General features: G+C 36.9%; 1 protein-coding gene across 5 annotated transcripts in view; it reads right to left on the bottom strand.

The window, feature by feature from the left end:
- ROBO1 (roundabout guidance receptor 1) overlaps positions 1–24,741 on the bottom strand; it is a 707,723-nt gene that overhangs the window by 350,205 nt on the left and 332,777 nt on the right. For all 5 annotated transcript variants that reach the window (XM_046904542.1, XM_046904541.1, XM_040653484.2 and 2 more), the window contains one exon: positions 18,745–18,828. In XM_046904542.1, coding sequence (XP_046760498.1) covers positions 18,745–18,828 — 84 coding nt within the window. The remainder of the gene's footprint in view (positions 1–18,744; positions 18,829–24,741) is intronic.

Below are 24,741 nucleotides of genomic sequence, written 5' to 3'. Positions count from 1 at the left end.
GAAGCATGAATTTCACTGTGTAATAGAATGCTCTTGGAAAAAATATATATTTTTAAGCCCCTAAAATTGACACTGGGAAATGTTATATCCCTTAAAATGATTGCAATTTTAGTTTTTGTTTAAATCATGCAGTATTTTCAATGCCATCGGCAGTGAATAATGCATGACTACCCACAACACCTGGCATGAAAACAAACCGTTTCCTGAACTGGTAGATCAATGAAGCCTGATTTACCAAGGGGTGATTTCTTGCATCTTCTCCCAGCACTCACACAGTCACAATTTGTTTTTTTTCTGCTCCTGATTTCTACACTGTCCACAGCATAATGCTCTATGATCAGTTCCCAATCCTCATCTATCACAACATTCCGCGTCTCTCATGTCTTCTCTTTACTGTTTTTGAGATACTGACTGTCTAGGAGTCAGCCCACACTATAGGCAGTTACACTTCTGTTGGTTTATCAAGCAATCTAAGCAGAATGAGACCTGCCTTTTAGGGAACAGATAAGATATTTCTTCTCTCTGTCAAATTTAATTGGCATTCAAATGTTAAAAGAACAGCTACTATCAAAGATAGTTTTTCATTTTCACTAAGAAATGTGGACAAATAAAGACTCCTTTTCCATTCACTATCAAATATTCATACAATTTTGATGCATTTTCCTACCTCTGAGGCAAGTGCTGCATTCACTTTGTTTTTCTTTGCTATTTAACATATCACGTTAACATTTTATTGACTCAAAAATGTCTGATTATTATGGTTTATGTTCTCTACAGAAGAAACCTCTGGACTTCTTAACTCACTTTTCAACAGAGATTTACTAGTAAGGGCTGAAATACATAGCAATGTTAGGGAAGCCTCATGGTTTTCAGTACATCATGCTGCCGAGCATCTATTCTGCTTTTGTTACTTCACTGTGCTTTTAAAAATAAATATTTGTAATTTATTAAAATGTAATGTATCTTTCATTTGTATTACACTTACTCTCCAGCATGCAATACTCGCAACAGTCATTTAAAATAGCATTTTCTGTATGACTGTAAATATGAAAGGCTTTTTTTATTATTATTATTATTCAGTTGGAATTACATGCAGCACTAATTCAAGAAAAAAATTGGAAATAACTATGATCTAATTAAGTCGTGAAACACAACCTTTTTATGAACCCTTGTAGTTCAGTCCTTGTGGAGCTCAGTCTTACTTAATTAGAACCCAAGGTGCTGTATGCTAGAGACGGAATGAACAGCTCCTTACTGTATACCTTGCTACGCAACGAGATATTGCATAAAATGTATAGCCTCATTAGATTCTGTTAGACTATTGAAGTCAGTAAAAACAGAAGATGTTTTCTGATGCTTTTCTTCACTTGAGAAACTTAATCTTGGGTTAATTTTAATTCATTCTGATGTATGGTAACCATATCATGAAATTTTCTATTCTCTAAATTCTAAACAAAAGTTATTTGAGAAATTTCATAGATTTTCAACTTCAATGGTTAAACAAAATGTAAATCCATCCACTCTGACATATAAAGAAGGAATATTTCTTTCATCATTGATTTCTGTTTATCTTAACAGTTCATCAGTGGAAAAGTATTTATGTAACATAGTCATCTGTGAAATTCAACATGCTTTAATCCACAACTCCATTTGTTTAATGTTTTGGACCTATAATCATAGAACTGTAGAATGGTTTGGGTTAGAAGAGATGTTAAAGATCATCCAGTTCCAACCCCCCCTGCTATGAACAAGGCTGCCAACCACTACAATATATACCATTCTTATAGTGAATAGGTTATATGAAAACTAACTACTCTAAACCCTTATTTGGCTTATATAGAGCTTATTTATTGAGGAATTTCTATTTTTTCCACATTTTTATTATTTTTCTTAATAAAAATATTTATTTTGGGAATGATATACTTTACTTATGCAAAAGTAAGTAAAGTATACTTACTTTATCTCATGCAAAAATGTTACATTTTTTCATATATCAGTTAAGCATTGCTGGACATTCAGTTCTCTCCACTCTTAGAGGGTGTAGATAACTGGTAGCTGCAGAGTAAATGCTCATTGTAAATGTAAATGCTCACTGTTCGAGTCAAACAACTACTTAGTATATTTACACATCTGACTCAGAGGAATTCCCACTGATTTAAATCCAACTGTGCTTATTTCTACTATTTTCCCTAGAGAGTATATTTGAAGAAGAGGAGTGGATTTTTGTAGCGATCACACCCACAATCAGATGAATTACCAGGCATAGGTAAATATAAATCATTACAAGGCTTAATCTTTGCTTTGAGCAGCACTGGATAAAGAACTTGAAATCAAAAGCAGTACTCCCTGAATTGTTGGCTGCTTTGAACAGAACCACATCTTCACAAAAAAAAAAAAAAATTGATTTGTAGTTCCATAGGTTAAATTAATCAACATAAATAGGATCATGCAATTTAGTAATGTACATCCAACATTGGGGGGGGGAAGGGGGAGCGATGGGTCTTTTATGATATTTGGATCATATGTACACTACCTTTGCCAAAATAATGATTCATCTACTGGCATTTCAAACAAATAAAAATTATATCTCAGTATTCAGTGTTCTAGCTTTTCAACTGTTTGAAAAAGAAAAGACATCAAGAATTTTCTTGAGAAATCTTTGTGTTCTTATTTTTAAGTCATAGCTAAAACTAAAATCCCCTCAGTACTCCACTGACTTGAATACAATGAAAATCTCTAGGGGTGTCATTTAAGAAAATGAATGATACAGAGCTACCACATAAAATTCAGACTATCTGGATTTTATTTTATTTTTTTGAAAAAGCAATTTGATATATGTCAGGTGTTACAGTAAAATCTTTTCAGTGACTTAGAATTTTCCATCATATCACAGCAAGGCATACAACGTAAAACAAAAAAGCATTATGGTTGACTTAGTAGGCAAGAGGAATTTCTTTCTATAAATCAGAAACTGACTGAATACAACACATATATGAGATACCCATGAGGAACCTAAAGCTGTGAAATGTAGTTAGAGTACAGTGGTACAGTTAATTTCCAGTATTTTAGTGGTACATTACCAGGCTTTCATTAGATGATCATTCTTTAAAGGAAATTTAATTGTTTCAAATCCCTTTTGATTTCTGTCTGTGCATGGAAGGATACATTGATAATAGAAAGAATTTCAGAATAACACAAAGTATGTGTGTTTTCTGTGCCCTTATTTTTTGGCTTTGCATTTAAACACTTCATTTAGCTTCTCTGCCATTTCTTTATTAAGCCACATAGGGATGAATTACATTTAAAGTTGATACATCTATTGGACAAATTAGAAAGAACACACAGAAAATCATTCTAAGGTTATGTAGGTGTAGAGGGCATCCTTGGCCTAATATTTTTTGCAGTATCAGTTTTTGCTAAAAGATCTTTCTGTACAAAAGCACCGAAGGATCATCTTCAGTGGGTCTATTTTAAAGACCATTTATGTGTTAGGTCTTTTTATGGTCTTACCTATGACAAAGGTAAAGATTTTAAGCCAAAATAAGGTAGATTTAGATTAGATATTCAGAAGAAATTCTTCATTTTGAGGCCTTGGAATAGGTTGCTCAGGGAAGTTGTGGATGCCCCATCCACGAAGGCGTTTCAGGTCAGGTTGAATTGGGCCCTGGGCAGCCTAATCTGGTGGGAGGTGTCCCTGTCCACAGCAGGGCAGTTGGAACTGGATGTTCTTTAAGGTCACTTCCAATCTTAAACTATGATTCTATTGTTTTGATTTAGTAGCATTAACATGATAGAGGAAAAGACTATTCTAAAGAAAAAGAATCACATGAAGAGAACGTCTTTTTATTGCTCTGGGGAAAGTAGTGTCTGCTGTGCTAATGGTAGCATATATTAGGTAAATCTATTAATCTAATTTTCTTGTCAGAATAAAGAAGAAAATCTGTAAAGAACATAAAATAGAGGAAACAGCTGACTACTAGATGTATGATAAAACCACCAGAATAAGTTTCATTTCCCAAAAGAAGGCAATCTTTTCTTCTTCTCTAAAAAACTATTTAAATGAGGTCTCATTAGCATCAGTGGTTGGTGCTCAAGGTGTGCTAACTTTGCTAACCTTTTGATTAAGTCCCAAGAGCTCGGTGACCTAGTTCTTCTGTACTGACCATCTAAAACATATTCCAATGCATACTGTTGTTATGATAGTTCCAGAACCAGTATAATTGGTGAGCCTTAAGCTATTTAGAGTTTGAAAATGCAGGAAACCATTAATATGAAAACTCGCATGCTTGGTGTCTCCTTCTCAGATGGAACTAATGAACTGAAACACTAGGAGCCTTCAATATACCTTAAAAGACTGCTTTCTTATGTAACCCTCTTGCAGATTTGCTTATAAAATATTGAAGTTCATCAGTAAAAGAAACTGTGAAGATAAGAATGAGAGCAGAGCTGGATATTATTAACAATGATTCAAAGGAAGGGCTTTTTCAAATGTAAATGTTGTTTAACTCTGTGGATGGTAGAAGATACTTGAATGCTGTTACAAATACTTGGGCTTTGGTAGATTTTCCATATTCAGTGAGGTGGTTTTTTTTGTTTTTTTTTGTTTTTTTTTTCCTGCTAAATACTGAGAAAGTTTGTCTGGGCTTTGTTTCAGGCTGTAGGCACTGAACCTTACAAATCACTCAGGTCAAACTGTTCCTCTTCATCAGTCCAATTCATAGAGCACTGTTTTGTTATTACTGGCCTGTGAGCCCACTAAGGTGGTAGTGGAAGCTACTGTCTTGGAGTTCTTTCTTCAGCTGAGTCCAGCTACCCCCTCTGCCTTCTACAGTGTGTTTTATGTATGTCCTTTTCTCCTCACCTGTACTTGCTACCAAGAGAGCTGCTTCTGAATCTGGGTATGATGAGTAAAGCTTAACAAACTGGAATAGAAAAGGGGGATGAGGAGATGAGGGCCAGGGAGGAGTCTGGAGTAAGGCCAGAAGAAGCATGTGCCATAGGGTCATGGGAGGAGAGACAGGAGGGTAACTGTGAGTGTGCCAGCCCCACCTCCTCCCCCCTATTCACTTAGATTGGGGAAAAGGCATTGAGTCCAGGAGTACAGCTCTAGGACTGCTGCACCTATAAGTACACATAGATGAGACCTTTTCCATGAAAGTAAAGTGGTACAGGTGGCAAAGGGGCACAGGAAAATATGAAAATTGATTATGCCCTTTTATTCCTCAGGATGATCATTGAGGAAATGTAGTAATCTAGTCTATTGGTTAAGCAGTACTTTAACCAAGAAGTCTGCAGCATTATTTTAAAGGAACACATATCATTTCCTGTAAATCAGAAGGCAGCATACAATGTATTTTGTCATGACTCTTAGTAGCTTAATACCAAATCTCTAACTGGACTTCCATGTGAGTTCAAAAGTACAGGAAACATTCAAATGTTCCAGCACATCTAATTTTCATTTCTAGACTCTCATTTACCACCCATCCTTAGGTTGTGGTGTAACCAGTCAGCAGCTCAATACCACAGGGCCATTTGCTCACTCCTTCCCTAAGGTGGGATGGTTGGATGAGGGAGAGAACTGGCAACAAAATAGAACTAATGGGTTGAGATAATAAACATTTATGAAGAAGAGGAAAATGGAAACAAAAATTCAAGGATAACAATATATATAACCACAATGCAATTACTCTCCAGCTGATGCTCAGCACCAACATGATGCCCTGCAGTACAGTGTGGTCTCAACCCCTACCAACTGACAACCTACACCCCCGTGAGCAGTGCCTCCCCCAAGCACCTGCCCACAGCATTATGGCCTTCCTAGGCCCATGTCCTGGCCCTGCTAGGACTCTTGATCATCTTACAAAAAAAAAAAAAAAAAAGGAAATGCATGTTATAACCTGTAGATGACTTCAGATCTTATGCTGTTCTAATTGGACTCATGCCCTTACCTCAGATATTAGTCATTTTTTTAAATCTCATAAATAATATTTATGGAATCCGCTGCTTGCTGAAGGAAATGGACTACAGTTGGATGGACACTGGAACCACCTTACTACCAATAGATGTGTTATGGCTAGAAGGAAATTAATATAGGCAACAAAAAATTGTAATGTATCATAATTTCTCACTATATTCTGTTCAAACTGTGTCTTAAGGGATGTCCAAAATTTTCTCACACTACACTTTACTGCGAGCACTACTGTAGGGACTATCACAGGGACACAGTTCTAGGAAAACTAACTCAGCCATTTCAAAATGCACTACTTTGATACACTTGTCTGCCCTAGTGCATCCATCCCTCTTTGATCAGGCTGCCAAATAAATGTGTTGTGAAGCTTTTTCTTCATCACAGTTCAGCTTCTGAATAGCAGTTTAAAAGTATCTGCAGAACAGAAAGACCTTAATCATAACAAAGGAACATTTTCCACCAGAATAAGTAGAAATGACACTACAAATGAAATTATATCTGGGGATTACAAAAGAATAAATGGTTCATATATAAAAAAACTGTATCGGTGTCCATTCATCAGAGAATTTCTACATGCATATTAACAAAGAGATCTCACCACATATTCTTTTTTATATTTACAGCTTGGTGGCTTAAAAAAAAACCACAACGCCAACACCTAGCCTCTCTATTCTCTCCAAGTCCCTACTATCTTGATAATATTTGTAGCCATCTCAGCATGTCAGCAAGCACACACAAAAAAAAAAAAAAAAAAAAAAAACAGAAACAAGCTAGCCTGACATCACACAAGTGATGTTTCTTGGCTTCATGTGAAAATATAAAGGCTCTGCATTCTAGATTAAGAGCATTCAAATAAACTTGCAGTTCCTCTTGAATTAGTTTTTCCAAGAATATTTTTTGGCCACCAAAACAAAACAAAACAAAAACAAACAAAAAAAACCCCCCAAAAATTAGCTTCAGGTAGGCTAAGATCAGTAAAGCTTTGAGGTTTTTCATCTTAGTTCATTTTGTTCTGTTTTTTTACATTCTTAGATTACAGAATCATGGAGAGGTTGAGGCTGGAGGGTACCTCTGGGTCCATCTGGTCCAACCCTTGCTCAAATGTCCCTCCAGAGCAGGTTGCTCAGGCCCATGTCCAGATGGCTTTGGAATATCTCCAAGGAGGAGACTTCACAACGCTCTGGGCATCCTGTGCCAGTGTTTTGTTACCCACACAGCACAGAAATGCTGTCTGATATTCAGAGGGAACCACTTGTATTCTGGTTTGTGCCCGTCGCCTCTTGTCCTGGCACTGAGCACCACTTAAAAGAGTATGGTTCCACTTTCTATATATCTCCCCTCAGATATTTCTATACATTGATAAGGTATCCCATGGTATCACAAACTAATGTAAACTTTTAGCTCAATATTGCCTATTCTCAATAAGCTAAAAAATAACTGATTATACTGGAGTATAACTTAGATTATGACTACTTGGTTGTTAGTGAAGTGTTACAAATAATCTTGCTCATGAAGTAAGGTCTGATAGCGACAGGATCATGTACTATTAGATACAGGGTCTGACAGTAATAGGACAAGGGAGACCAGCTTTGAACTGAAAAAGTGGAGATTTAGATTAGATGTTAGGAGGAAATCCTTTACTAAGAGGGTGGTGAGGCGCTGGCACAGCTTCCCAGTCAGGCTGTGGGTGCCCCATCTCTGGAGGCACTCAAGGCTGGGTCGGATGGGGCCCTGGGCAGCCTGAGCTGGTGGGGGCAACCCTATCAACAGTAGAGGGTTGGGGCTGGGTGGGCTTTAAGGTCCCTTTCATTCTATGAGTCTATGATTTTAAAGAAGAATGCACACCTCCTTTACCTAAACAAACATTTCTTCTGAATGTTCTTCCTCTCAAGCAAAAACTTTCTCCTTTAGCTGATTATATGCTTTCTCTGGCTTACATGCTCCTTAATAAGATCTTGATATCTGAATAATTTCCATTAGGGTCTGCCTGGAATCAAAATGATTTGATTACGGAGTATTTCAAATTTTTTTTCATCCAAATCTTCAATATACTCCTGCAAAGAACTCAGAATGTACTAAAAACAAACACACAACAACAATAAAAAACCTCCAAACATTCAAATGCTAGTTGTGATGGTTACGTCAGTTCTATTTTGAAGTGTTTTTGTTTGTTTGTTTGTTTGTTGTTCCCCCTCCCCCCCCCCCCCCCCCCCAGAGAGAGTGTGTTTCATTTCTCATTGCATATTGATCATTTTGACTATGTTTTGGACATAATTTTATTAAATATCTTTTAACAGACTCACAGAAATCATTCAAATAGTAGTATTATTTGTATTTATGCATAAAAATCCAGTTACCTCATAGCTGATATTGCATGCCTCAAACTGAAAATAGTGTTGACAACAACTTGTGGGCTTGTTGTACACCATGCTCTCACTCATTCCCCACAAGCTTCCACAGTACATTTTTCAAAGACATTTTCTTTCTATATTATCCATTTCATAATGAATGCAGAAGATATTTCTATCCTTAAACGCTTATGTATACTTGTATGCTCATACAATTTTGGAGGAAAAAAATAACCCCCAAACCATTTTCAGGCTCCTGTTCATTGTACATTAAAAAAAGGTCCTTAAACTCTGTGCACTGCACAGTTTGAAGTTCTACACAACATCTGAAATGCTAACTTTGCAGTCACTTTATCAGTAAGTTCACGGTAGCTTCCTTTTTCTCTTTCTTTCCCTCCTGCTTCCTGTCAAAATTTACTGTTTCCACTGATGTAAAGACTGCAAGATTATTTGTTTCTTTTTAAGGAAAAATAATCTACATAGAAAATGATGAAAGGCCTCATTAGACATCAGAGTACAAGTAAAAAAATCTTTCTGAAAATAAAGTCAATGCTATTCTGCTATCTAAATGTTTAAATCTGCTGAAAAGCAATTGGGTTTCTCTTGGACAAAAAGGAATACTTTCTTCTAAGAGAAAAAGCCAAGTCTTTTATTTAGCTTTGTAGAAAACCAGAAGCAAGACATACAAACTTATTTGGTTAAGGATTAAAGAGAAATAATTAAAAACAAACCAACCAACAAACAAACAAACAAAACAGTTATTCAGTGGTTTTGGGGTAGGTAAGTTATGAGTGGCTGAGAGGGTTGGTTACTCCATTCCAAGCTTAGCTGAACTGCGACCCTTCTTTTCCTGCTGAGTGGTCAAAAATGCATTGTGAAATTAGGAAAAGAGGGAGAAAAATGAAAAAGCTGGAGGCTGCAGCAGCTGGAGTTTATTAGCTTACAAGAACCATCTGATAGGAATAATAGGAAGAGTCTAGGAGCATGCAACTAATCTAGACAAAAAAACTAGTGTTGATTTGGAAAAGTTTACTTTATAAGTTCATAGTGTGAAAAACAACAAAGATTGGTGTTCTACCTACAGTTATGCAATAAAGTAGTGAGTTTTAGTAGTGATTTTTCACTACATTTTATAGGAAGAATCAGAATCTCTATAAATAATGTATTGCCTAGTAAATTATAAATTGTACCACAGAAAAGTGTCTCCTTTCTCAGGGTCACTGAAAATCAATACAGTTCTTTATGAAAAGCTCTCTACAATGTTTTAACACCTGTAGGTGACGGTTCAACTTGCTACAGCCTATGGATAAGTGATGTGCAAGAATCGTGTACTCACAAAAAGTGCTGAAATAAATGTCTGGTAGTACTTCCAGAAAGATCTTCTAAAACTAAATTCTGTGTCTGCTGATTTCTGTTGTTTTTTTAATTATCAGTTTGTTTTTCAGTGATAATGTATGAAGCTGCAATTCTAGGACAAAAGTTGCAATTAAAGACACTACTAAAAGGGCAAATCAGTTTTGATGGGAAATCCTCCTCCTATATTCTTAGGCTTTTAGAATTCCATGTTTTGGGTTCAACACTGTTTCCCACAATATTCCTGTCTCTGAAGTGGGGCATCGTGTTCTAGATTTTAGAATAGTCATATGGCTAAAAACCTGACAGATCACTGGCTTAGAATGTAATGGTTAATGGACTTCAGCCTGTATGGAAGATAGTAACAAGCAGAGGTCTGCCAGATCTGTCCCAGGACCTGCTTCAGTTCTTCATTAATAACATGGAGAAGGTTAGGCATGGTACGTTCATTGTTTTTTCATGTTAAACCAACCTAGGGAAACCACTCCATATGCCTAATGGTAGGGCTACCACCTGCGAAGAGACAGGTTGGCTGGAGGACTGAGCCAACAAGAACCTTACGAAATTCCACAAGGACAAATGCAAAGTCCTCCCTTAGTACAGCTGAAAGAACCCTATGCCTCAGCACAGGCTGGGGAGCAGCTCTGCTAGAAAGATGTGGGGATATAGATCAGCAGTAAGCTGAACTGACTCTACAGCCTGCTCTTACAGCAGACAGCCAGCACCATCATCAGCTGTGTAAATGCAGAGGTGGGAGATCAAGGGAAGGGATTCTCTCTCTCTACTCAGCATTCATCTGAAGTACTGTATCCAGTTTTGGGCTTCCCAGTGCAGGAAAGACATTGATAAACTGGGATGAGTTCAGCAGTGTCACCAGGATGATGAGGGCTGGAAGCTTTGCCCTGTGACAGGTGGCTAAGGGACCAGAGCTTGTTCACTGCGGATGGCTATGGGGGAAATAAAACAGCTACCTGTCTATATGGACTGGAAGATCACTGAGAAGATGGAGAGAGACTCTTCTTGGTTGTAGTAGGATGAGACACAAGAGTCATAAGTTGAAACGAGAGATTCAGACTGGATATAATGAGAAATTTTTTCCCCATGATGACTGGCAGGCAGTGGTATGAGCTGCCCAAAAAGGGTGTGCAGGCTCCACCCTTGGAAGTTTTCAACACCAACGGGATAAAGCACTGAGCAGGCTGGTCTGACCTTATAGATGACTGTGCCTGAACAGGAGGTTGGACTAGAGACCTGCAACAGTTGCTTCCAACCTGAGTTATACATGATCCTATATAGTAATTATTATGAAACTGAGCATTAATGCTTCTCAACATTTTTCTTTTCCTCTAGTACTGAAGGTAGTTCAGCATCATTATAGATGCAACAAACAAATCTAGTCATATCTACATTGCTATGTGATTAATAACAACATATATGTTATCAACTTCCTATTTCTTTAAAACAATTTGCCTGGGTAAAACAAAAGACTAACTTGGATTACACACCCTAATAAGGATGGGGAGCATTCTTTTATTTTTCTCATCCTGTGGTAACGTTGACATAGTGGCAGAAATCTACACTTCTGAATATCTTCACAAATTGCTTGGCATACTCAGTTCACTGTACTGACAGCACTGTCTGAAGGTAATTTCCTCTTTCTTTACTCTTTCTAGGAGACCCTCAGCAGAAAGCCTGTCATCAGCTCCATGGCTTCCTGATTGTGACAGTCAGAAGGAAAAGAGAAAGTATAATTCGAGGAGAAGGCTTTTTGTTTTGATTTTACTTTTCTCATGATTAATTAGGAACACACAAACACAAGATTAAAATGCTTCTCCTAGGCAATTAATCTAGCATGCATATCCTATCATAGCCTATCACAAATTCAAATATTTTTAAAAGGGATATCAAACTCCTGTTTGGAAATTATTTTAGAATCTATATTTCTATCCCACATTAACTACTTCCCATTTTATGTCTGCCTATTCTTTCATCAGGTAAGTAGTAATCTATGAATATAAGCTTAGAAGCAGCCACTACATGAGTAAACAGTTTGAAGATGGGCTATTTACTAAAAACTGGATTTCTGAAAGTTGTAATGTCAACATTCTTTGTAGCTAAAATAATTTTTCCATGTGTTCTCTGAGAACATAAGGCTAGCAACAAATGCTAATCCCTAATGAATCCCATTTTCATTAAGGTCTCTGTTAAAATGAGCTTCTATTCCTTGGTAACTTTAATAGCCTTCTTCTGTTCCTTTCTCTAGTCTGAATTCATGTTTCTCAGTTATACAAGGGGCACATACTAATGCCATTATTATAAAAATTCTTCTCACAATGTATAGCTGACTTTTTGTTTCTTTGCTTTGTTCTTCATTTTAATTTGGTCTGATGGCTACTGGAGGACTGGTTGAGAAGCAATGGACTTTGCCACTGCTTCCTGTTTTAGTACAACATCAAAGTATAACACAGTAACTGGAAGAGGATATTGTCTATAAACTTTTAATGAAACCTGGCGGGATTTATGTAAGTGTTATGCTCCAGTATTGCTACTATATGTTTTAACTAATGATTATTGCCTGAACATTGCTATTGTTGTGAGGCAATTCTATTGACTGGTGTTATATTTACATCTCAATTTTAATACATATTAAAAAAAAAAAACAAACCAACACAACAAAGAACTTCAATATGCGTGTCAGAAGAATGCATGCAGAGAAGCACAAAATTGAAAAGACGTTGTTGGCACTTAAGACTGACACAGTGAACAGAAAGATTGCTGACAGAAGAGAGCAGGGGATTTTATTATTATTATTATTATTATTTTTATAAGCATAACAATAACCATCTGTTCCTGGATTTAGAGTGCAGATGTACCTTTATAAAATCAATACCATGGGGCTATGTGTTCATTATCCCAGTGACTCAGGAGCACACTTTCTCAGTTGGAGTACTAAAAAAGAGGAAGACTGTGAAAAATGTCCCAACTGCTAGTTTTGCAAATGTATCCTGAGATGTAAAAGTCAAGTAGAAGTCTCCTATATATTACCTCTAGCAATAAGGACTTTGTAATGGCAGTTAAATAATAAACACTGTTATCTAGTGTTCTACTCAATTCTGTCACGTTCCTTGGTTCTGCAATGCTATCAAGTAATTGCTGCTACTCACTGGGCTGTAAGACCCCAAGAACTCAGTGCAACTTCAGACATGCCAATAGTGTACATGGAACACTTATATAAAGAGTACAAAGATCTTGTTCCTATACATCATCATCTACGTGTTCCTCTTCTGAAATATGTTTTTCTGCAGTTTCCCCCTCAACACTTGAACATCCTTCAACATATTCACCACTTCTTTGTATACCATTATCAGGACTCAGCTTTTATTTCATGCATTATTTTCCCCAGAACAGCTTGTTCTTTCCAAGTAATCCTTTAATCATAGTCACTATTTGATTTGACATTCAACTATATTATTTCTTTACAGCATTCTTATTTGTTTTCCTGCTACAGAATATAGTTTTTTTCCTCTCTCACTGCTTCATTTCAGACCCAAGTTTACTACCTCTACTAATCTTCTGGAAAAGAAACGGTACAAACACATTTCATTTTTAGCAGGATAAGTATTACTATAGATTTCCTTTTAAAGATATTTCCCTTTTGGTTCTTAAAATATTCACACAATGGCACCTGTCCTACTTGATGTGGTACAGCTGGTGACCCCCTATGAACAATTCTCCTCATCACAAGACAAATTAGTAGTAAAAAAGAAAGGTAATGTGAGAAAAAAAAAAAGATAGGATCTCTTCTCATACAAAAGAACTGTGACACAATGAATTTGTGACTAAAATGGACGAAAAAGAAGTCAAAGACTAGCTATGGGTCACATGTGGAAACCACAAGATTTCTTTGCATATTGAAAGAGACTTTTGAGAAAACTGTGAATAAAAAGTCTATTTGGAAAGATTCCATTAAAAAGCCATGCATCTACCTAATGAGGAGTGGTGATCCTTTTCTGCAAATGTTGGACTATATAGTGTTAATTTAACAAGTCATCATTCTGTTCTCTGTAACACAAGCAATACTCTGTGATCTGTTAAATGATCCCCGATATTTATGTCACAGTTGATTTAACAGGAAATGTGCTACTTCCTGGAATATAATGCATATGCAAGCTTCAATAACACAGCACAATGCAATCCTAGAGATTGCTTTGCAGCCATCGATTATGTGGAAAATTACTGAGGCTCACGCTCGATGCTAACTGCTTTGCACTGTTTTGAGGATGAAAAAGGAAGCCCAAAAGCTATGAGTGAACAGCTACTGTACTGAACAGGTTGGCAAAACACATGGGAAGTCTTATGTGGAAATATTAATTACTTGAATATTTTCTCATAAATCTGCTCCTAGAGAAACATTAATCAAATATTAAACAGAAAATACTTTTCACAGTTTTAGTCAAAACTACTTTATCCAGTCTTCTCATTTAAGTTTCCTCAATCCCTGCTGCAGGGTTGTGCCTCTCAAAACTGCTTAGGCACAAGGGAACATCATTCAGCACATCACCTGCTCCTATTGACCAGTAACCACAAGATTTTCTCTTGGAAATCCTGATGTTATTTGACACTCTTCCTTCTATGAACATCTTTCCAAATTTTCCATCTGCTTCCTATACAGAGTTCCACTGCTATCTTACTAGGATAATTTTCCATGTATCCCCTCTGATATTCAGTAGGAAGTCTCCCACACTTTTTTTTTCTTGCTTCCTGTCCTTTTCTGTTTGTCTCTGTATGTATCTAAGGGATTTTAATGATAAAAAGAAGTAATGATGGGTAACTTAGGGATTTCTTTCCGCTCTAACAACTGTCCAAACAATAGTCTTAGTCTGTCTGACATCTCTGCGGCCTAACTCTGACAAAGAACTGAACTATTACTTCCATCCCTCTGCCTTCCTCTGGTCATCATTTTCTCCAGTGCACTCTTCTACCACCTGGATCTCCTTTCAGAATCTAGATCCAAAGTCATGGAACTGGTAAGATTTATTACCATCATTTTTAGATCTCTACAACATGCTAATCACCTAAGATTTCCTTACTCTGTGTAGAAGAACAGGTACATTTAGAGAGCATTTTAGAAAACTACTTTAGGAATCCTCATTAGAGTAAATTAAACACAACATGGAATATTTAAATAATATGTTTTCATGCTATTGAATATCACTCTATACTGGACTGTTCCTTATGCACATAGTTCAAATAGTCGTTCAGATTTTTCTTATTACCCATCTTAATACAATTTCTTTCCAATCTGGCCATGATAGAATAGAATTGGTCTTTTGTGAAGATGCCAGCAAGGAAATCTTCCTGGTCCATTTCTTTAAATGACATATTTATAGTTAAAAGATTTTGGTTTTAAACCCTAATTCCTTTGCTGAATCAATCCAGATATATATAGAACCTCTAATATGTTATCCAGGAGATCACACCAGCTTTTAAATGTTTTACATTCTAAGCATTACTCTTGTATCAAATATGTGATAGAAAACCTTGAAATCTCCTTTTGTCTAACAGCAGTGCCGTGAGTATGGTGCAAGTGTCAGTGAATACATGGGTGCAGTCACACCTCTTCTTTTCTAGACTTTCTTCACCCTCTAGTTACTTAAATTATACTTTTCAATAGTGATTAACATACATGTGTATAATAGTTTCTCTATTTGAGTCCAGTTGTAATTGTTGTGATAATAACCTGATAATATACAAATGGGCCACAGTGTACTGGATACCACGTTACCATACTGACTAGGGGAAAAAAAAGTCTAGAGTTGGGTGCTATAACATACTAAAAATTATGAAAATTCAAATACAAACTGATCATTTTCCCATAACAACTGATTTAAATTTTATCAGTAATTTCAACATTTATTTGAAATAGCTTGAGCGGGCCACTCCACTACTCTTCCTTAAAGTGATGTATTTTCTATTGGTTATGTAGTTAATTCTAAAGGCAAGTAAGCAGATCCAGAATGGATACAATTAGCACCTTGCAAGGTAGACAAAAAATTTCTCCTGACTTTAACTGGACTTCAGGAGATCACACTGAAACACTTTGTAGCAGTCACATAGATCCACCTAAAAATCGTATGAAACAGTTTCATGTGTTCATCCTGAAAGACATATATGAAAAAGAAAAATACACAGAAAAAATACTTTTTAACTCTGGAAGTTCCCACAAAAGCAGGTGTTTTCCTCATTTGTCTCAACAACCAAAGTTATGGAGAGCTAGAAAGCACAAGCCTCCTACAGATGTATCATGGCTCTTACTATGTCCCCCCAAAATTATGTTCCTATAGTATGACATTATTCATTAGCTTATGTTTGGTTTGTGTACATTCAGACAAGATAAATACAGAATTCAAACAAAACTCCTTTTTTTTTTTTTTTTTTTTTTTTTTTGCCAATAGGTCTAGCCATGCTCTAGCTACAAACTTTGTTTGGGAAAGGATCAGGTAGTTTTCAGCACAAATAACTGCTGGAATGTTTTTTCTTTTGGGGAATGGAATTCTATAGGCAAGAGAGAACAAAAAATACATCTGTAAAATCCAGGAATTCCATATTACAACATCAACTGGGCCCGTGAATTAGGAAAAATTTAAAAAAGAACTTCACCTATGAGATTGTATTACAGCTAATGTTATTTTTATAAATCCTTACTGATTGCTATAGAAACCTGTTAGTTTAATTTTAATAAATACCCCAGGGCTTTTCTATATAAGCTAAAGCATACACACATTGTGCAAGTGATTATTATTACATAGAGGAGAAACAACAGTTGATAATTAAATCTTTAAACATGAAAAAAAATTGGTCTTCATTCAGTGTTCATTCAAATAGAGGCACAAAGACTCCAATTAAACAGAGCTGTCCTCTCAGCTCTCCTTTTTCTTCAGCTTGTGTTTGCTTCTAACTTGATCCTGACCTTTGTGTTTTCTTGAAAAACACCTATTAAAACATGGCCTCTGAGTTAACATACTGAGAGCCTCCAGGGAGTGACTAGATCTGATTTTTTCAGCCTTCTCCAATGACCCCTGTTGGTCTCTTGGAGGCAGGTTCAGCAGCGTCAATACAGAGGCTGACCTTGGATGTGATACTCATGTCCAAATGGGCATCACTGAAGGCTCATCCTGGAGGGACACAGAAGAGTCCGTGATCTGCTCAGGCAATCCTTCCACATCCCTATGGTCTGAAGGGAGCTATTGCCTAAAACATTGCCTTATACACCTTATGTACACAGCCCCTGTTCAGGAGGACTGAGTGGTATTTGCCTGCTGTCATCCACCTGGCTGTGCTCACAAGGATGAGTCCCATCCCAGGGAAGGAGGGAAGTCTCTACCCCTCCTCAGAAATGATCTGGTGGGCATCCTGCAGATGTGTACACATACATGTAGATGTGGTACTGAGGGACACAGTTTAGTGGGCATGATGGTGATAGGTTGATGACTGGACTTGTTAACCTTAGAGGACCTTTCCAATGTTAATGATTCTATGAATCTATGATATCTGCCAATGGGGGACCTGTGGGAGTCCCTCTCCTGGCTCTGTGGGCTGTGGGCCTGGGGCAGCCACTTGTGCCCATTTTGTGCAGTGTGCTGTGGGGCTTCAGCCATGCCCACGAGAGGGAGGGGCCCCCAGCTAAAACTGAGGGAACTACATTAACAATACAGGCAGGCTCATGGTCCCAAAAAAGGCTGTTGAAACACAGGACACAAGGAGTACCATTCTCAGCTCAGTTTTCTGAAGAAAAAAATATTGCAGTACAGTAAAAGAAGATGCATTTTTTGAATAAGATGAGCCCAAATACATCAGGGAGGATAGATGTTCCAAACTGAGAGAGAGGAAGTAAAGGAAGTAAACTTAGAAAAAAAGAAAAAGAATATTCAAATGGTAGCAAAGTCCAAGTAATTCACATACACCACAGTTCCTATGTGTTTCTAAGAAGGCACCAATTTTCTTGACTCAGGGTGGATTTGTATTGCTTTGCCTTCTTACCCTTTTATAAAAATGTACTTTAAACTGGAATACAATTATGTGTCAAGGTTTTAAACCACATGCAGGGATGATTGCAGAGAGTAGGTAAAGAAAACTGTAATCATCTAAGTGGTGTATAACAGATCTGAACTATTCTGAATGGGTAAGACATTACTCCCTCTTTTATACCTGCTATTCTCTTTTTATATTCAGTAAGATTGTCTTATTTATGAATATTTGAATACAACACTTTCATTAATCACTTGACTGTATACAATTTTGTACAGTGTGAGCAGTAATCGCACTAGTAGCCCACTGATAAAGTATTTACAGAACACCTTTCAGTTAAATATCCAACTCACCCTTCGTTGCTTTCTTTTTCTTTCCAAAAGTTGCTACCACTAGAACAGTTAATACATACCTTCTCAATCTGAAAATCACTGAGGTCTAGATCTTGCCACTGATCTGGAGCAGACATCTTTCAAGAGAGCAACACTCAGTGGTTCCATAGCTGAGCCCAGACACAGTGGGCAGCACAGCTCCTGAAGCTGTGTGTCACTTCAGGAGCTGCAGAACTAGCCCCCTAAGGGTCCCTGCTGCACCACACAGCATGATGCTGCTTATCTGGGGCCACTTTTATTTGGCCTAAAAAAGCTCTTCTCCAGTTCTATGACTCTTCTTCAATTGCATCTTAGCTTCATTTGGTCTTTTTTTCCCTGCTGCCATACATTTTAGTTCTGTTGATATGAGATGATGTTACCTCATGTACTAACATACACAATTCAAAGGAAAATAATTGGTGCATTGTGTTCACTAGTAGAAATGGATTTTAAACACTTAAATAATTGAAATACACTGTAACATACAATAAAAGACAGTCATCTTGGTGAGTTAAAAAGCAGAATAATTCCCAACAGCATTGAGCTTCAAGGGTGATGGGGAAAGAAAACCAGCCAGCAATGATGGTTAAAAAATGTGTACAGGTGTTAATGATAGATGTGGGTGGAAAGTGTCATAAGGAGGCAGTCAGGAGTATTTTGGAAAGATGCACTCTACCTGTGTAGCCCAGCGAATTGTCACCATTATCAGAGGTGGGGAGTGGCGTCCCGCTGTCGTTCCCCCTCTCTAGGTCGTCAGAGTCTGTCGGAAACAACACCAGAGCTGCTGATGGGGTCACAGGAGTAACAGGAGTTGCCATTTCGATCAAAACACGTCCAGACACAATTAAATCCACACATGACAGCAGGAGCCAAAGGGCCAGTGCACGGCACACGGTATCCTCCCACCTGCGAGGCAGTGCCCGATGGAAGGTAGCCGGCATTGCCCCAGGCCCCCCAAATACTGCCCACTGCCCCTTGCTGCCCTCCCAGCTCTCCTGCCCCTCGGCTCCCTCTCTGCAGCCTGTGCCGTGCAGCACCCGGCCCACCAGCCTGTGCAGGCTGCCGTGAGCATATGGGGATGGGGAGGCAGGGGAGCTGAATGCTAGCATTGCTAATTTTCCACCTTATTGTTAATCAAAGCTATTGACTGTGATCACTCGCCATCATCGCTTCATCTCCTGGCAATTACGGACCCAGGGGACTTCACCTCTTTGTGGGGAGGGGCTGGGAGGGGGTGAATGTGTCTTGGCGAGCAAGGGGGGCTGCTCTGCCTCTTCTGCAAGATGGGGCAGGGCTCCCCTCTCAGAGGGCAATAGTTTAGCAGCAGAGGAAGCAAGATGTGTTTTCTGAGCTGAAAGATGCTCGCAAAGAAACACTCAATTTTCATGTTGCATTAAAAAAAAAAAAATAAGGAAAGGAAGGCAGCTGGTCAGCTAAACACATAAATGGACACGTTTTAAGACTCCAAGATAAATTGCTGATCAAAACACCATAAAGCACTGCGAACGTAACCCATAATAATGAAGTAAATAATTCAAAGCAAAAAATAAAGTAAGAACGCTAGTGGCTCTTAAAACAAAACAGCACAACCCGAAGGAATTTGCTGTCAGTATCAAAATACCTTTTTACCCTCATCTGTAAATGTAAAGCTTAAAATTAAACTTTAATTCTATTTTTTTTTTAATTTGCTTTTGATATCACAATGTTCAGCAGATAATATCTAAAATGAAACATTCATGCTTTGGTTAAAAAGCTGGAAGAAGCAAATCTGTTCCCAAGAATACCAATAACACAATAGGCTGCACTTCTTTTTTTCTTCTTGATGTGTGTCAGACAATTTATGAATAATTTTAAAGACCCGGATAGAAAATATATGTTTTATGCACACACACACACAGAGACATAGTCTGCACTTCCATGATGACTGAAAGTAATTGTTCTATTTCAATAAATTGTATATGCTGCTAAAAAGCATGCTGGTTTCACAAAACTCCTAAAGGAAAAATACATGAAATTAAACAAAAAACATAGGTAGTTTTTTTCTTTTTTTCCTGGATGCAAAGTTTTACTAGGTCTGTTAATATGATGTTTAAAATGTGATGTTGAACGTTGTCTTCTCCATGTGATGTTTTCTCCATTTGTGTACAAAAAATCATAAATCCAGATATTTTCTAAGGAATTCTCGGAAAACAAACAAACAAACAAAAATGAAAACAAAAACAAACAAACAAACAAAAAATCCTCAAGACCAATCAGGTTAAAGGATTAGACATACTGGAAAAAAAGATATTTCTTAAAAAAAGTCAATTAAAAGAATTGACAGCATGCCTTTGAAATTACTGTTGTAAAAAATTTAAACAAACAAACAAAACAACACAAAACTATACACAAGACTAAGATGGCGTTTCATCCTGGCAGATGAAAAAAGTGAAATATGTTCATTTACTGATCCATTCATCTTTGCTGACTCACTAATGGCCAATGTCGCACACATCTTTAAAGCCTAGTCTGGAAATGGCTGTTGAGTGAATGGTTCAACATTCTGGTTCTCTAGATTGCTCACTTATTTGCATTCAGGGGCTGATTGGGTCAGAGGTTTTAAATTACAGCAGTAAAGAAAAGAAGGACGGGACTTCGTTATTAAAATAAGATGCAGAGCCTGTGCCTACCTTCTTTTGGGAAAATGTTTATAACCAACGACAGAAAGCTGAGACTGAATTTCAAGCAATGAACCTGCTGATCGTCATGTTGAAAGATTAATTGCCTTCTAGGAGATTTAACCATACACTACTCAAAATGATTAAGAAGGAAGATGTGCAGAAAACTCCTGGCATGTTCTCATGTGAGCCTAAGGTGTACTGTCATGCGCAAAATATGATTGCAAAATGAATTGGTCTATTCTATCCAAGATACTGCTTAGGACAAAGCGTTCCCAAGAGAGGGCCAACATCCTCATGGAAGACATCTCAAAGAGCAGCCACTGCTCACACCCTTTAGCAAGGCCTACATTGTGGGGTTAAACAGAAGCAGTCTCCATTTCAAGAATTCTGTGCATTTGCTCCAGCCAATAGCAGCTCTAAAATGAGGCTACAACTGTTTGGAGCCATTTAGGCATGAAAATCTTGCCTTTAGTCCCTTCAATGATTGAAATGAGGGGGTTAGTCTATTTTTAACCCCACTGATATTTACATGATATCTGCTAACGACAATACATTCATTACACTACATATTATATACAGGTTTTTCACTCACACCTTCTTTGAGAAATTCAACTTTTCAACTTGGTCATAAATACGATATTCATCCAGTGTTAAATTACATGTGAAAACTGCTTTTGCTAAAGACAATCACCGAAGTTCAGTTCTTGCTGTGGGTGAATTCTCCACATTTCACTGAAGAACAACTCTGCACACAACTCCTGTATTTAGGGATTTAGCTTCTTGCACTGGGCTGCATTTAACTGTAGCCCTATCACAAGATCTAGCTTCACACAATTGACTTAAATGGTACATTTCATCATAAAACTGCTATGAAGGCATCCCATTGAATGCGTGGTGAAGGACCTGAGAGTTGCGATATGATGTATTTCCCTTGACTTGCTGTAGGATCAGGAAATTTCCACTTGGCTATGCTAAACATAATGAATAATTTCAGCTCACTACACTATTTGAACTAGTTGCCATGCAAAACAAACAAACAAACAACAAATAGACAGAAGGAAATGAATGTGATAATCTGGAAAATTCAAATGCTGTATGAAAAATTTAGTTTGTTCCAAGTCAAAGAAGGTACTGAACTCAGGGAAATGCCACAATCACTTTACAGCAAGGCTCTTGTTTATTTCAAAATAATATAACAGGGTAGAGGCTTCATGGAAATGACAGAAATGTCCATCAAAACATCCCTCCAGTAAAGATGTATGTCTTCGTTGAACTTCAGAATCTCAAAATCAGAAAGGATTTAAGCCACAGTTTCTGATATCCCAGCTGCTCAGAAAAGTCTCTTTTCAGCGAAATAAAACTTTAAAAGATGCTTAAGCAGTAACTGGATGATTCATTAAAAACTAAAATAAAAATTAAGCAAAAATCTCAACATTTCATTTAAAATTAATTATTTTTTACTTTTAAGCATGTAAAACTGCGGAAATAAGGTAAAAGAATATATATATTTTTTTCATTTACTTTTTTGTTCCCCAATAAACCAGTTTGTTTCAAAAGGGTATGCCTTGGAAGAGGACAACAAAACGTGATGCCTTGACTACCCAATAGAGAAAAAGGAGATCAGTTATCAGTTGCTATGACACTTTTCTTTCACAGGAGCATTTGTGATACACCTCATTACAGAAGCAAAACTCCCTCACCGTGATGAAAAAAAAAGTCTAATTTATTCTTTCCACAGCCATCTCCAGAGCCACCATTCATTAAATTAAGCAAGTACCTCATGGCATTAGAAAAAAATCATATATTTTGACTTGACAGGAAAGTGCTACATTTCCTAACAGTGAATGGTCTAGATTTTTAGTGGAAGGATTTCAGTCTTAGTCAGTGCAGCCCAACTCAGATGCCACCTGCAAAGTAGCAAGAGGACTTGGCTTAATCATATAAGTTATGAACAACTCTAGGTTGCCCAATTGAAATTGGAGAGTGTCAAAATCTTCATGAACGTGTGGAATCTTGTTTACTGAAATTTCCACTAAAAATCTTTAATTTAATCCATTTCATTGGACTGCAGCAGTAGCCACTAGACACAGTTTATGCTTTCATTTACATGTCTTTAATTATCTCTGAAATGGTCAGAAAATCCAAATACTAAATACTTGCTTTTCATTGCCTCACCTACAACACCTAAAACTAATCATTCACGTTCACTTTCACACCTACTTTCATATGGCTGGCGCAACCCTAGCCTCAAATATTGTTTTAAACATTATTTTCACCACAGCTCAGCTCTCTATGTGATGGTCACTACCGATGTTTTTACAGTAACAGAAAGTTAAGCCATCAGTTATTGCTTCTTCTGTACCAGTGAGATATGTCTATATGACAAGACTTATTGAAGATGCATTCTTAAAAGTCCCCAAATGATTCAGTATTGATTCCCCAGCCCATCTTCCCAGATGACACAAATAACGCTGAAAAGATCTGAGCAGGCACTACTTCTTACTACTGTGGGAATCTCATATATGAAATACTACACTGATCATACTTTATCTGAAATTAAAGCGACCTACTGAACAATGCCTGACTACAAAAACAGCAATTGCTGCATTATTTTATTAAAAAAAAAAAAAACATACTACTCCATTATTTTTTCTTTGTTTCTCTAACTTTCACTATCACCACCTTGAGGTTACAAAATTTGGAAGAAATGTCATGAATAGCATTTGCAAATGACCACTAATAAAAGATTAAGGTGAAGCAAATGAATATAAACTACTATCAATATTAGAATTGTGTTCTACAAATTGAATCAATTTCCATTGATTCCCTTCTACTGATCCAGATGAATTCAGGAAGAGGCATCAGAAAAAAAAAAAAAAAAAAGAAAAAGAAAAGCAGCACAGGCCAGGCCACCACATATTAAGTTGAGGTAAAAAATTAGCAGCCTGTTTCTTTACTATTTTGATTTATTCTGGCTTTCACTTTCATTTTATATTAGAAATACCTTATAACATGTCTTAAGGGATATTTAATTCTATTATTTGGTTATTTATAATGATAAAATAGTTTATTCTATCAGTATATAGTTACGTAACGGTAGTACCTAAGTGAGAACTACTGCTTCGACTAAATGACTATATCTGTGAGAACTAACTTGTGAAAGGAAATATAAAATTATGTATTTACTCAGAAAAATAAATTAAAAAAAAAAAACAACAACAAAAACACAGACAAGCTTTCAAGCATGTAAACTTATTCTTCAGATCTGGATGAAAAGGAAAAAAAACTTCAAGTTATATGAAGAATTGGGAGTAATTAGGCCATCCTTATACCATCACAACTACACTACATTCTACATTAGAAACCTATGTTGTATATGGCTGATCAGTTTGGAAACTATCTTTTCCAATATTTTGTATTAGCTGGAGGGAAATATGCTATTATTTTTAATACGACTTAATAGCACAACTTTCTAGAGACATAATCACGTTCAGCCAATGCTCTAACTTCTTTAAAGTAGATAACTTTAGGGAGTTATGACCATTTTCACCAGCAGAGGTTATCCAGAAGTAATTAACAAGTTCTTCATTAAAAGTTGACATTGCTTGCCTGCCTCATCTTAAAAGTTAAGAAAGGTTTAAGCTAGGGGAAAATGGGAAGAATTTGCTCTCATATAATGGCTTTAATCTGAGGATTTGGCACTAGTATATTACAAATAAATCCATAAGGATGCTCTTTATTAATAACTTATATTATTATGGTCTAGCAACTTAATATACATTCCTAAAAATAAAACATACATTTTCACACAGGTACAGAAATGTTATTCACTAAGCAGAAGAAACAATTTTCTGATGAGAACAGACATACTTTGTGGTGTAAAATAACCCTTAGGGTCAGATTCTACAACAAGGAAAAATACAACTTCTATTTAACAGTTTGAGCACCTTTACTTCAATCGTCTTCGAAGAACAATACATACGACTGAAATTCTGACAGTAACAGAAGCTATT

The sequence above is a fragment of the Gallus gallus genome, chromosome 1 (assembly GCF_016699485.2).
Source record: "Gallus gallus isolate bGalGal1 chromosome 1, bGalGal1.mat.broiler.GRCg7b, whole genome shotgun sequence".
NCBI lineage: Eukaryota > Metazoa > Chordata > Aves > Galliformes > Phasianidae > Gallus > Gallus gallus.
This window is presented reverse-complemented; position numbering and strand designations above follow the sequence as displayed.